Raw genomic sequence first — 14827 nt, forward strand, 5'->3', positions numbered from 1 at the left:
ACCTTCAGCCTTTAAACGGTGAGCAGGTGGAATCATTTAACTTAATCAACAAATGACTATTTTACAATTCAGGACTGTTCCTACAGAAACCCCAAACAAAATGTCATTTTCTTTGTGACACCGTTACCTACTGCCATCTCCAGCCCCTCAAGCCACCACTCCTCTCTACAGCCCAGGTGGCCTCTTCCATATGTTCTGTGACAAGAATGACATGTTTCTATCACTAATATAAAATTCACTAAGAGTCATAAGGACAACCTAATACTTACCTTAAGGAGGCACTCACAACAGCCAATAATAACACACACTAATAGGTAACAGTATTCCTCACTTTCAGACGCACACTTCCCTTCTTTAAGGACAAAACTGAAAGAATTTTCTGGGTGACTTGTTTCTACATCTGTCATGTGTGTTCATCAATTCAGTGATAAATTATGACTCTTAGATATCAATTATTTATTTTGAAATTCCTTACCTTGTGCACAACAGTTTTTGTTTAATATTAGAAACACATGATCACATTCATTTTCTAGAAATGTTATCATTCAAAAACTCTAAATGCAATCAACAAATATTGTAACAACACTTTATGCAGCTATGAGTAAATTTTTGAACACGAGTTTCTAGCCACTAGAAAACTTTCTCATCTTGCATACATACATGTCATCCCTATGTTTTTATGCATCATCTATACAATAATAAAGTTCTTCAGTATTATATATTCGTTCTGTTTGTTGTTAAGAAGAAAAAGTTGCCAACAGGGCACGATCAGTGACAGGTGTTGAGGCTGTACGGGCAGCAGTTGCCCAGCCACCCTGCCAGCACTGTCTCCTGGGGTAGAGAGACCATCCAAGTATCGCCTCAAAGAAAATCATGCTCTTCAACAAATTGGAAAAGAGAAGCATTGGTGTGATTTTATTTGAATGGACTGTATGTCTGTCCTGTTCAACTTGAGTTGTGTGATCAAGCTGAGAATGTACGAACCCCTTGTAACCCAGACACTACTTGTATAAGCAAGAAAAATAAATCAGAAGATTTACTGAATGTGTGCCAGCACTTTATTCATCTAAAAGTTTTCAGCATATGAATCAAATAATTTATTTTGGTGATGCAAAATTGAAAATATTAAAACAACAGCAAGAGGTTGTAAGGTAGGGAATTTCTGAAGCAAGAAAGAAGGAAGATTAGAGTTTTATGTCCCATCAACGATGATGTCATTAGGGAAACAACACAAGCTCGGATGAGTCAAGGATATGGAAGGAAATTGGTCATGCCCTTTCAGAGTACCCATCCTGTCATTTACCTTAAGTGATTTAAGGAAATCACAGTAAACCTAAATCCGGATGATTGGACAGAGATTTGAACTTTCATCATAAATGTGAGTCCATCTGAAGCAAAGGAGGAAAAACGTGAACTGCCAAATCTCTAGATTGTCACACAGATGACAAAATGGTAAATATCGAAATAGACGACAGAGGGATAGAGAAACAATTAAAATCGCTCAAAAGAGGAAAGGCCGGTGGACCTGATGGGATACCAGTTCGATTTTACACAGAGTACGCGAAGGAACTTGCCCCCCTTCTTGCAGCGGTGTACCGTAGGTCTCTAGAAGAGCGAAGCATTCCAAAGGATTGGAAAAGGGCACAGGTCATCCCCGTTTTCAAGAAGGGACGTCGAACAGATGTGCAGAACTATAGACCTATATCTCTAATGTCGATCAGTTGTAGAATTTTGGAACACGTATTATGTTCGAGTATAATGACTTTTCTGGAGACTAGAAATCTAGTCTGTAGGAATCAGCATGGGTTTCGAAAGAGACGGTCGTGTGAAACCCAGCTTGCGCTATTCGTCCACGAGACTCAGAGGGCCATAGACACGGGTTCACAGGTAGATGCCGTGTTTCTTGACTTCCGCAAGGCATTTGACACAGTTCCCCACAGTCGTTTAATGAACAAAGTAAGAGAATACGGACTATCAGACCAATTGTGTGATTGGATTAAAGAGTTCCTAGATAACAGAACACATCATGTCATTCTCAACGGAGAGAAGTCTTTCGAAGTAAGAGTGATTTCAGGTGTGCCGCAGGAGAGTGTCATAGGACCGTTGCTATTCACAATATACATAAATGACCTGGTGGATGATGTCGGAAGTTGACTGAGGCTTTTTGCAGATGATACTGTGGTGTATCGAGAGGTTGCAACAATGAAAAATTGTACTGAAATGCAGGAGGATCTGCAGCGAGTTGACGCATGGTGCAGGGAATGGCAATTGAATCTCAATGTAGACAAGTGTAATGTGCTGCAAATACATAGAAAGATAGATCCCTTATCATTTAGCTACAAAATAGCAGGTCAGCAACTGGAAGCAGTTAATTCCATACATTATCTGGGAGTACGCATTCGGAGTGATTTAAAATGGAATGATCATATTAAGTTGATCGTTGGTAAAGCAGATGCCAGACTGAGATTCATTGGAAGAATCCTAAGGAAATGCAATCTGAAAATAAAGGAAGTAGGTTACAGTACGCTTGTTCGCCCACTGCTTGAATACTGCTCAACAGTCTGGGATCCGTACCAGGTAGGCTTGATAGAAGAGATAGAGAAGATCCGACAGAGAGCAGCGCGCTTTGTTACAGGATCATTTAGTAATCGCGAAAGCATTACGGAGGTGATAGATAAACTCCAGTGGAAGACTCTGCAGGAGAGACGCTCAGTAGCCTGGTACGGGCTTTTGTTAAAGTTTCGAGAACATACCTTCACCGAAGAGTCAAGCAGTATATTGCTCCCTCCTACGTATATCTCGCGAAGAGACCATGAGGATAAAATCAGAGAGATTAGAGCCCACACAGAACCATACCAACAATCCTTCTTTCCACTAACAATACGAGACTGGAATAGAAGGGAGAACCGATAGAGGTACTCAGGGTACCCTCCGCCACACACCATCAGGTGGCTTGCGGAGTATGGATGTGGATGTAGATGTAGAAATTTGCAACTAACTTCACTCTTTAATTAAAATCCTGTTCTACATTTATTTCAGAATTACATGGCATACTCTCAAATTTTGTTTCTGTAACTATGATTTCAAAATTTACTGTCACTTTCTGCGTAGTATTCTCTTCTCCTACTCTCTGTAAGTACTTACTCTTCATATTACAGTCTTCCAAGCGAATTGTTATCATCAATTCTCAGCTTTGGCACATTTTCAGGTATATTATCATATCAACAACTGGTTGCATCCTACTCCTATACAGCTTCAGAAGAAAAAACTGACCCATTAAATTATTTTATTTTTTTCCTTCAAAGAATGAACAGTTGTTATCCTGTAGCCAATCTCAACAACAATTAGGTTATAAGAGTAATAAATTACAATTGCTTGTATTAACATACCATTCTGTGTAAGCTTGGTTGAGCAAACATTTGTTTCAATTGTAAAACTGTCTTTCGAACTGAGCGAGAGACCTCCTGCGGCAGGTTTCTGTCCCTCAGTGAGCTGTATCCTTCTGCTGGGTAGTGACAAATATGCCAGCTCACTTTCTTCATACTTTTTATGATCAATCTGAAATGAAAGATGATAGTTAAACAGGTAAGGACCCATTTTGCAGATACACACACCAGCAATATTAGAATATGAAATTAAGTACTGTGAGAAAGTAACTGCTTTGTACCAAACTTATACAAATAATCTCTCTAAATGCTGTCCAATCAACATCTTTATTAGGAGTGGTTTCAGTAATGTCTTGATGTGATAGTTACACAATGCAATCAAATTTCTGATTCCTGGTTTGATTACTACCTTACACTGTAAATAATAGTTTCCAGCTTTTTTTAATAATAGTTTTATTTGTAAAGCTCAACAGACAGTGATATTAAGTTCAATTAGATGAAGTCCTCCTCCTTGCAAAGTAGGCACTTTTTTCACAATTGGAAAATGAATGGAAGTATATTAATTTTACAGTGCTAACTGTTAAAAATGGTCACCACATGAGTCCCAAACTGATCTCAGACACCATATTTTCAAATATTATTTGACAGTATGTCTGCTTACACCACGTGAACTATTTTGTTGAAGCTTGCTTACAATATGGAAGGTAAATTCCAAACATGTTTGCCTCCATGTTTCTTCAATTTTCATGTAGATCAAAATCTCTAGAAATGGCAATGTGTCCCTCTCGTCAGATGCTGTTTGGTAAATCAGCATTGAACTAGAGCCAATCCATCAGCTCACAAACTGATTAAGTTAGTTGGTTACGGAAGTATCTATGAACTCTCCTACTAGCCCTATCTTGTCCCCACCACACCCCTACACACTCCCTCAGGTAGCACTAGCACCTCCCCACAGCCCTAACACCACCTAATACCTCCTACTTACCCTCACCACCCCCTCCAGGAGACTACTGCTCACGCCAAAAGCAGTTGTGCCTACAGACAGTAGCCATGAGAGTGTGAACAACAGAGAAGTACAAACAAATAACTTTTAAAAGGCTTTGATCTGGCTGTAGAGGATGAGGAACCACGTCCTCGTCCTCCTCGTCCTCCTCCTCCTCCTCCTCCAACTCCCTCTCCCCCCCCCCCTCTAATTGCCCAAATAAAATGAAAATTACTTTCTTCATCAGCTTCTGAACCATTACAGAAACTTCAAGAGTGCAAGTTTTGGATAAAGGCTAATAGCATTTATGTAAACATCAGAAACTGATTTGAGAATGCATGGGTGTCAAAGGCAATGCTTTTTTCTAGTTTCTTGCTCTTTTACTAAAGACATTTCAATAACATTCACAACATGTAATGAAATATATGTGATAGATCTGAAAGACATTCACAAATAATTAGTATTTAGTGAGGTTGTATTTAAGTTTTGTATATTTGTCCCATTTGAATCGAATACATAAGCTGAATAAAAAAAAGTCACAACACTAAAACATAATTAATGTAGAATAATGAAATGTCCCCCCCCCCCTCCCCCCCGAACCACGGACATTGCCGTTGGTGAGGAGGTTTGTGTGCCTCAACGATACAGATAGCCGTACCGTAGGTGCAACCACAATGTAGGAGTATCTGTTGAGAGGCCAGACAAACGTGTGGTTCCTGAAGATGGGCAGCAGCCTTTCCAGTAGTTGCAGGGGCAACAGTCAGGATGATTGACTGATCTGGCCTTGTAACAATAACCAAAAGCCTTGCTGCGCTGGTACTGCGAACGGCTGAAAGCTAGGGGAAACTATGGGCGTAATTTTTCCCGAGGGCATACAGCTTTACTGTATGATTAAATGATGATGGCGTCCTCTTGGGTAAAATAATCCGGAGGTAAAATAGTCCCCCATTCGGATCTCCGGGCGGGGGCTACTCAAGAGGACATCATTATCAGGAAAAAGAAAACTGGCATTCTGCAGATCGGAGTGTGGAATGTCAGGCAGGTAGGTTAGAAAATTTTAAAAGGAAAATGGATAGGTTAAAGTTAGATAAAGTGGGAAATAGTGAAGTTCGGTGGCAGGAGGAACAACACTAATGATCAGGTAAATATAGGGTTATAAATACAAAATCAAATAGGGGTAATGCAGAAGTAGGTTTAATAATGAATAAACAAATAGGAGTACCGGTAAGCTACTATAAACAGCATAGTGAATGCATTATTGTGGCCAAGATACACACAAAGCCCACGCCTACTACAGTAGTACAAGTTTATATGCCAACTAGCTCTGCAGATGATGAAGAAGTTGATGAAATGTATGATGAGACAAAAGAAATTATTCAGGTAGTGAAGGGAGATGAAAATTTAATAGTTATGGGTGACTGGAATTCGAGAGTAGGAAAAGGGAGAGAAGGAAATGTAGTAGGTGAATATGCATTGGGGGTAAGAAATGAAAGAGGAAGCCGCCTGGTAGAATTTTGCACAGAGCGTAACTTAATCATAGCTAACACTTGGTTCAAGACTCATGAAAGAAGATTGTATACATGGAAGAACCCTAGAGATACTAAAAGGTATCAGATAGATTATGTAATGGTAAGACAGAGATTTAGGAGCCAGATTTTAAATTGTAAGGCATTTACAGGGGCAGATGTGGACTCTGAGCACAGGCTATTGGTTATGAAATGGAGATTAAAACTGAAGAAACTGCAAAAAGGTGGGAATTTAAGGAGATGGGACCGGGATAAACTGAAAGAACCAGACGTTGTACAGAGTTTCAGGGAGAGCATAAGGGAACAATTGACAGTAATGGGGGAAAGAAATACAGTAGAGGAAGAATGGGTAGCTTTGAGGAATGAAATAGTGAAGGCAGCAGAGGATCAAGTAGGTAAAAAGACGAGGACTAGTAGAAATCCTTGGGTAACAGAAAAGATACTGAATTTAATTGGTGAAAGGAGAAAATACAAAAACGCAGCAAGTGAAGCAGGCAAAAAGGAATACAAACACCTGAAAAATGAGATCCACAGGAAGTGCAAAACGGCTCAGCAGGGATGGCTAGAGGACAAATGTAAGGACGTAGAGGCTTATCTCAAGAGGGGTAAGATAGATACTGCCTACAGGAAAATTAAAGAGACCTTTGGAGAGAAGAGAACCACGTGTATGAATATCAAGAGCTCAGATGGCAACCCAGTTCTAAGCAAAGAAGGGAAGGCAGAAAGGTGGATGGAGTATATAGAGGGTCTATACAGGGGCAATGTTCTTGAGGACAATATTATGGAAATGGAAGAGGATATAGAAGAAGATGAAATGGGAGATATAATACTTCATGAAGAGTTTGACAGAGCACTGAAAGATCTTAGTCAAAACAATGCCCCAGGAGTAGACAACATTCCATTAGACCTACTGACAGCCTTGGGAGAGCCAGTCCTGACAAAACTCTATCATCTGGTGAGCAAGAAGTATGAGACAGACGAAATTCCCTCAGCTTCAAGAAAAATATAATAATTCCAATCCCAAAGGAAGAACGTGTTGACAGATGTGAAAATTACCGAACTATCAGTTTAATAAGTCACAGCTGCAAAAAACTAACGCGAGTTCTTTACAGACGAATGGAAAAACTAGTAGAAGCCAACCTCGGGGAAGATCAGTTTGGATTCCGTAGAAATGTTGGAACTCGTGAGGCAATACTGACCCTACGACTTATCTTAGAAGCTAGATTAAGGAAGGGCAAACCTACGTTTCTAGCATTTGTAGACTTAGAGAAAGCTTTTGACAATGTTGACTGGAATACTCTCTTTCAAATTCTGAAGGTGGCAGGGGTAAAATACAGGGAGCGAAAGGCTATTTACAATTTTTACAGAAACCAGATGGCAGTTATAAGAGGCGAGGGACATGAAAGGGAAGCAGTGGTTGGGAAGGGAGTGAGACAGGGTTGTAGCCTCTCCCCGATGTTATTCAATCTGTATATTGAGCAAGCAGTGAAGGAAACAAAAGAAAAATTCGGAGTAGGTATTAAAGCCCATGGAGAAGAAATAAAAACTTTGAGGTTCGCCGATGACATCGTAATTCTGTCAGAGACAGCAAAGGACTTGGAAGAGCAGTTGAACGGAATGGATAGTGTCTTGAAAGGAGGATATAAGATGACCATCAACAAAAGCAAAACGAGGATAATGGAATGTAGTCGAATAAAGTCGGGTGATGCTGAGGGAATTAGATTAGGAAGTGAGACACTTAAAGTAGTAAAGGAGTTTTGCTATTTGGGGAGCAAAATAACTGATGAATGTCGAAATAGAGAGGATGTAAAATGTAGACTGGCAATGGCAAGGAAAGCGTTTCTGAAGAAGAGAAATTTGTTAACATCGAGTATAGATTTAAGTGTCAGGATGTAATTTCTGAAAGTATTTGTATGGAGTGTAGCCATGTATGGAAGTAAAACGTGGAAGATAAATAGTTTAGACAAGAAGAGAATAGAAGCTTTCGAAATGTGGTGCTACAGAAGAATGCTGAAGATTAGATGAGTAGATCACATAACTAATGAGGAGGTATTGAATACAATTGGGGAGAAGAGGAGTTTGTGGCACAACTTGACAAGAAGAAGGGATCGGTTGGTAGGACATGTTCTGAGGCATCAAGGGATCACCAATTTAGTACTGGAGGGCACCTTGGAGGGTAAAAATCGTAGAGGGAGACCAAGAGGTGAATACACTGAGCATATTCAGAAGGATGTAAGCTGCAGTAGGTACTGGGAGATGAAGGATCTTGCACAGGATAGAGTAGCATGAGGAGCTGCATGAAACCAGTCTCAGGACTGAAGACCACACCAACCAACCAATGAAATGTCAGGAGTACATTTGCCTGGGTAACATATTTATGTGATTAACATTGCAAGATCACAGGTTAATGTAAGTGTGAGATAAGGAACTGCGAATTTGAAATGCTGGTACATTAATAAAAGGTGTAACTGGCAGAATGCTGAAGCAGAATGTTGGATGCAAGCTTGTAAATGTACATGCATTGTGTTGTACAAGTGCCAGATTCCAGTTTGTTGGATGGAGTTCCATGCCTGTTGCTCTTGGTCATTCAACAGAGGGCAATTCATGCTGATTGTGGAGTTGTCATACAATGATGTACCACATGAGCTTGATTGAAGACAGACCTGTCAATTGAGCAAGCCAAGGCAACACGTCGACACTCTGTAGAGCACCTTGGGTTGCAACAACTATATGTTGTGAGTGTTATCCAGCAGCACAAAAGATCAAATCTCCACACTGACATACAATTTTGCAGTCGCGGTGTGTGGGATAATCACAAGAGTACTCTTGCTATCTACAAAATCACACCTAAGACCATAACTCCAAGTGTAGGTCCAGAGTGCCTAGCACACAGACAGGTTGGTTGCAGGTCCTCAACTGGCCCCCTACTGACCAACACACGGGCGTCACTGGCACTCAGGCAGAAACAACTTTCATCAGAAAACATAACACACCTCCACCATGTCCTCCAATCAGCTCTTGCTTGATACCACTGAAATAGAAAATGGTGATGGTTGGGGTTTAGTGGAATGCAAGCCACAGGGCATCTGGCTCGGAGCTGTCCTTGAAGCAACCAATTTGTAATAGTTGACTGCTTCACTGTGGTGCTAACTGCTGTTCAAATTGTTGCTGCACATGCAGTACGATGCAACAGAGACATATGCCGAATATGATGGTCTACTCTATCAGTAGTGCCATGTGGCCGTCTGGAGCCCAGCCTTCTTGTGACCTTATATTCTTGTGACCACCACTGCCAGCAATTGTGTACAGTGGCTACATTCCTGCATAATCTTTCTGCAATATCACAGACGGAACATCCAGCTTCTTGTAGCCATATTCATGACCTCTTTCAAACTTTTTTTTTATTAGAAATGAAATTCCTCCAGCTGTACTTAAGATTTCATATTTATTTGGCTACTAGTTTCGATGTTGTGTCAACGCCATCTTCAGGCTCTATATAACACACCATACATAAAACAAACAATGTGAGACACCAGTAGTCTGTGAGCTATTGTACAACATAAATATATTATAAACATATTATATAAAGGACGAATTCATTAAAAGTAGTTACATTTCATTCATTTTCACTATGATGCAATTTACCTTGACTTTAGCAATTTATATGGTAAAAACAAGTACAAATGAGGTTATATATACACAGTTATTTCTGTTATAGATCAATACTTATATATACCCACATTTTTATTCAAATGTCTGGTTTTGATCTATAATGGAAATATCCATGTACAGGGTGTTTCAAAAATGACCGGTATATTTGAAATTGCAATAAAAACTAAACGAGCAGCGATAGAAATACACCGTTTGTTGCAATATGCGTGGGACAACAGAACATTTTCAGGCGGACAAACTTTCGAAATTACAGTAGTTACAATTTTCAACAACAGATGGCACTGCAAGTGATGTGAAAGATATAGAAGACAATGCAGTCTGTGGGTGTGCCATTCTGTACGTCGTCTTTCTGCTGTAAGCGTGTGCTGTTCACAACGTGCAAGTGTGCTGTGGACAACATGGTTTATTCCTTAGAACAGTGGATTTTTATGGTGTTGGAATTCCACCGCCTAGAACACAGTGTTGTTGCAACAAGACGAAGTTTTCAACGGAGGTTTAATGTAACCAAAGGACCGAAAAGCGGAACAATAAAGGATCTGTTTGAAAAATTTCAACGGACTGGGAACGTGACGGATGAACGTGCTGGAAAGGTAGGGCAACCGCGTACAGCAACCACAGAGGGCAACGCGCAGCTAGTGCAGCAGGTGATCTAACAGCGGCCTCGGGTTTCCGTTCGCCGTGTTGCAGCTGCAGTCCAAATGACGCCAACGTCCACGTATCGTCTCATGCGCCAGAGTTTACACCTCTATCCATACAAAATTCAAACGCGGCAACCCCTCAGCGCCGCTACCATTGCTGCATGAGAGACATTCGCTAACGATATAGTGCACAGGGTTGCTGATGGCGATATGCATGTGGGCAGCATTTGGTTTACTGACGAAGCTTATTTTTACCTGGACGGCTTCGTCAATAAACAGAACTGGCACATATGGGGAACCGAAAGCCCCCATGTTGCAGTCCCATCATCCCTGCATCCTCAAAAAGTACTGGTCTGGGCCGCCATTTCTTCCAAAGGAATCATTGGCCCATTTTTCAGATCCGAAACGATTACTGCATCACGCTATCTGGACATTCTTCGTGAATTTGTGGCGGTACAAACTGCCTTAGACGACACTGCAAACACCTCATGGTTTATGCAAGATGGTGCCCGGCCACATCGCACGGCCGACGTCTTTAATTTCCTGAATGAATATTTCGATGATCGTGTGATTGCTTTCGGCTATCTGAAACATACAGGAGGCGGCGTGGATTGGCCTCCCTATTCGCCAGACATGAACCCCTGTGACTTCTTTCTGTGGGGACACTTGAAAGACCAGGTGCACCGCCAGAATCCAGAAACAATTGAACAGCTGAAGCAGTACATCTCATCTGCATGTGAAGCCATTCCGCCAGACAGGTTGTCAAAGCTTTCGGGTAATTTCATTCAGAGACTACGCCATATTATTGCTACGCATGGTGGATATGTGGAAAATATCGTACTATAGAGTTTCCCAGACTGCAGCGCCGACTGTTGTTGACAATTGTAACTACTGTAATTTCGAAAGTTTGTCTGCCTGAAAATGTGCTGTTGTCCCAAGCATATTGCAACAAACGGTGTATTTCTATCGCTGCTCGTTTAGTTTGTATAGCCGTTTCAAATATACCGGTCATTTTTGAAACACCCTGTATATATAACCTCATTTGTACTTGTTTGTACCATATAAATTGATGATGTCAAGGTAAATTGCATCTTAGGGAAAATGAATGAAATGTAACTACTTTTAATGATTTCATCCTTTGTATAATATGTTTATAATATACTTATTTTGTACAATAGCTCACAGACTACTGATGTCTCACATTGTTTGTTTTATGTATGGTGTGTTATATAGGGCCTGAAGTTGGGTTTGACGCAAAGTCGAAACTAATAGTCAAATAAATATGAAATCTTAAGTACAGATGGAAGAGTATCACTTTTTAATAAAATTTACACCAGCTAATGTCCTACCATCATCTAATTTAAACATGGATGTACAAAGGTCTTTCAATCTTGGTGAGGTGTTAATGATTGCTTTCTTTGTCACCTTAAAGGTATTCTTAATTAACATAACTAACACTCATGACCGTTGCAACATGTATTTAATGCAAACCTGATTTGCAGCCACATAGTGACACTATTGGCACCACACTTACGCAACTGATACAAATTCTAAATAGACATCCATCTTTCAGATGTAGAAACATTCCTACCAATTTTTGTTTGTGCTGCACAATTCCTTCTTGGCGTTGCCATTTTTTTGCCAACAGTATACTTAATAATAAAAACATACTTACCTTGTAAACAAGTAATTCGTGGAGTGAATCTTCCAATGTTGTGCCATTTTCCTGCATCAATGTAACATATGACATAGCAAATGGTTTCTCAGATTTGTCTTTGGCTTCAGTCGATGAACGATGTTTAAAAGTAAATTTCAAATGGCTTGCTTTGAATTCTTCTATTGGAATTGCTACTTTAAAAATCTCACACCATCTTGGCCTATCTTCATGATAGTAGATCACAGAACGATACTCATTTAATGGTTCGACACCACCACCTAATGTTATAACACCCTGTGAAATTTAGGAGGCAAAAGGAATTTAGAAACTTCAACAAACATTGCAATAATTATGCTCAAATAATTTTTCAAAAATTGCTGACCAACTTACAGGAATGCTCTGACCTTTCTCATTGCAGACTTTTACAGTGACTTCAACATTTTTGTCAGTAGACTTGCTGCCTTTAGAAAATTCACCAGAAACAAGCATAAGGTACAGATCATTTCTAACATCACCGGGAAGAATTACTTCAGGAAAACCCATTTTCCTGGCAACTGCAACATTACCAAGAACAAGATGAGGGTTCTCTTCCCTCACCTGCAAAATAATAAAAAATACAACAAACAAATTAATTTTACTTGTTCATAAACGAAAATTATAGTGAAATACCTCTCTAACAAATGATTGTACAAAGCAGTAAACCTTAGATTAACACAGAAAATTAGCTCAACATGGAAATCTGCATTGTATACATGTTAATTGTAGGTTATATTGCAGTGAAGCAGGATCGTCTTTGACTGGCAAAGTTCTGCTGAACGAGTCCAAGTTCAACTGTGATTTTCAGTTCACAACCCAGAGGTATTAAAAAGACAATGATTTTGTTTGTGCAAATACAAGTTTAAAAGAAATAATAAAGATGTTGTTATTAACACAAAAAATGTTAAATAAATATGTGAATACGCCACCCTCCCATTGCTGAAGCTCGAAATATTTGTTTAGATGTAAGGTTAGGTCAAGAAATTATTGGCGATGAAAGTAATGAGTGCAAATAATAAATGACCTAATCGCAATTCTTGGATATAACTCATAATTAATTTGATTAGCTTTAGGTATTTTACAAACACTTCAGCAGCAGAGTAAGAAAGGAAATTCAAAATACATGCCGTGAAAATTTATGAAATTTGAGTTCAAAAGCAGCCAATAATGACTGAACACCTCTTACAAGGATGTGCACATTAAGTAAGTCTGGAACCAACACAAGTGAAAAATGAAGCAGGAAGAAAGAATTTATGAACAAGAATACGAGAACAGACATGGAGCATAGACAGAAACAATATATCGCTTCTGGAGGAGATTACAGGATCACTTGCATTGCTGAAGGGGCAGCTCTGTTTGGAAAGCATTTTTTCCATTGTCTGGTACTCACATTATTTTATTTTAGCATTTTCTTTTCTGCAGCAACTTTATCTTATCCTTATGTACTAATACCTCCCTTTTCCCATCAGTCCTTATCAGTTCCTGTGTAAACTACTAGTTCCTTCCATCACTCACAGGAACTCTTCCTGCATTCCGCATGACTAAGTCACACACTACTAGGCAGCTGCCATCTCCATAGTTCTTTCTTCTGTATTATGCTATTACTATAACTCTTCCCTCTGACAGTTTCCAATCATCCCAATTTCATGCTGCATTCTCAATTGCTATTTAGATCCCACTCAGAACATTCTATACACCAATACATACAATAATAATAATAATAAGAAGAAGAAGATGATGATGATGATGATGAATATGAAGAAGAAGATTTGTATGATCAAGTAAAACCAAACATAAAAAGTATCTTGTTAAGAGAAAAAGCGTGCACCTCTCTTCAGGTAATCACAGAACAAATGACATATCGCTCTATGTATCCACATAAAATAAAACTAAACAGTGGAAAACCCAGGATAGAATGTACCAATATTGTGAAAAGGAAAGTTGCTACTGACCATATAGTGGAGATTCTGACTCACAAAAAACCTTTTGGCCAACAAGGACTTACCCTTCAGCTGTCAGAGACTGCAGTTATTTTGTGTGTGTGTGTGTGTGTGTGTGTGTGTGTGTGTGTGTGTGTGTGCGTGTGTGTGTGTGTGTGTTTCAGTCGTCTAATTTTCGACAAAGGCCTTGTTGGACAAAAGCTTATTTGTGACAGTCTTTTTATTGTATCTATCTGTGACTCAACATCTCCACTATATTGTGAGTAGAAACTTTCCTTTTCATAATATTAAAACAAAATTATTCATTTTCATTTTCCAAATGACACACTGCTTGGATTATCTTGACAAGGCACTAAATCATAATCTTTTGTCATTCTGTTATTGTTTGAGCTGTTATTTGAATAAATAAATAAGATCCAGTCAAATGTACCTGCTTAATGTCTCCATGAAGTAACTTCAGACTAATCCAAAGTCCGTGCCCTTTATGGTCTCTTTGAGGGACTTCTTTTAGCAGGAGTATTCGACGGAGCGTTCCATCTAAGTTATCACGTTCTGCACATCTGCAAAACAAAAATTTCTTTTTCACATGGTGTTTATCAAACATTTCCTAAGTTAGTCCAGATCATTTTTGGAGTTAATTAAAGAAGAGTTAATTGTTTCAAACATAGCAGTTAAAAGTCATGAGGAAAACCTAAATATACTGATAAATAAGAGCAGACTTACTATTAATTTTTGGAACTGCAGTAATGATTTGCCAACAGCCTGCGAGTGTCAGAAGCCGCACACACCAAGCGAATGTCAGGCAGCGCATTCAGCAGCTCTGTTGTGTGTCTCACCTACGTTCGGCAGTCACCTATGAGACGCTAAGCGCACACTCCGCGCCGCCTTCGAGGTGGAAGGTCGTGCCTTGCATCAAATGTGCCACCGAAAATGGCGATTGCTGGTGTTGCGAGAGGAGGCGAATGCGTCTTCTGTCGTGCGACTACATTA

The 14827-nt window shown here is 39.6% G+C and overlaps 1 protein-coding gene across 9 annotated transcripts in view; it reads right to left on the reverse strand.

Moving 5' to 3' along the window:
• The window catches only part of LOC126355928 (dedicator of cytokinesis protein 1), a 452703-nt gene that overhangs the window by 338364 nt on the left and 99512 nt on the right, over nt 1–14827 (reverse strand). For all 9 annotated transcript variants that reach the window (XM_050006495.1, XM_050006492.1, XM_050006496.1 and 6 more), the window contains exons 8-11: nt 14268–14397; nt 12252–12458; nt 11880–12155; nt 3390–3558 (exon numbers count right to left, since the gene is read on the reverse strand). In XM_050006495.1, coding sequence (XP_049862452.1) covers nt 3390–3558; nt 11880–12155; nt 12252–12458; nt 14268–14397 — 782 coding nt within the window. The remainder of the gene's footprint in view (nt 1–3389; nt 3559–11879; nt 12156–12251; nt 12459–14267; nt 14398–14827) is intronic.

This window comes from Schistocerca gregaria, chromosome 3 (genome assembly GCF_023897955.1).
Source record: "Schistocerca gregaria isolate iqSchGreg1 chromosome 3, iqSchGreg1.2, whole genome shotgun sequence".
NCBI lineage: Eukaryota > Metazoa > Arthropoda > Insecta > Orthoptera > Acrididae > Schistocerca > Schistocerca gregaria.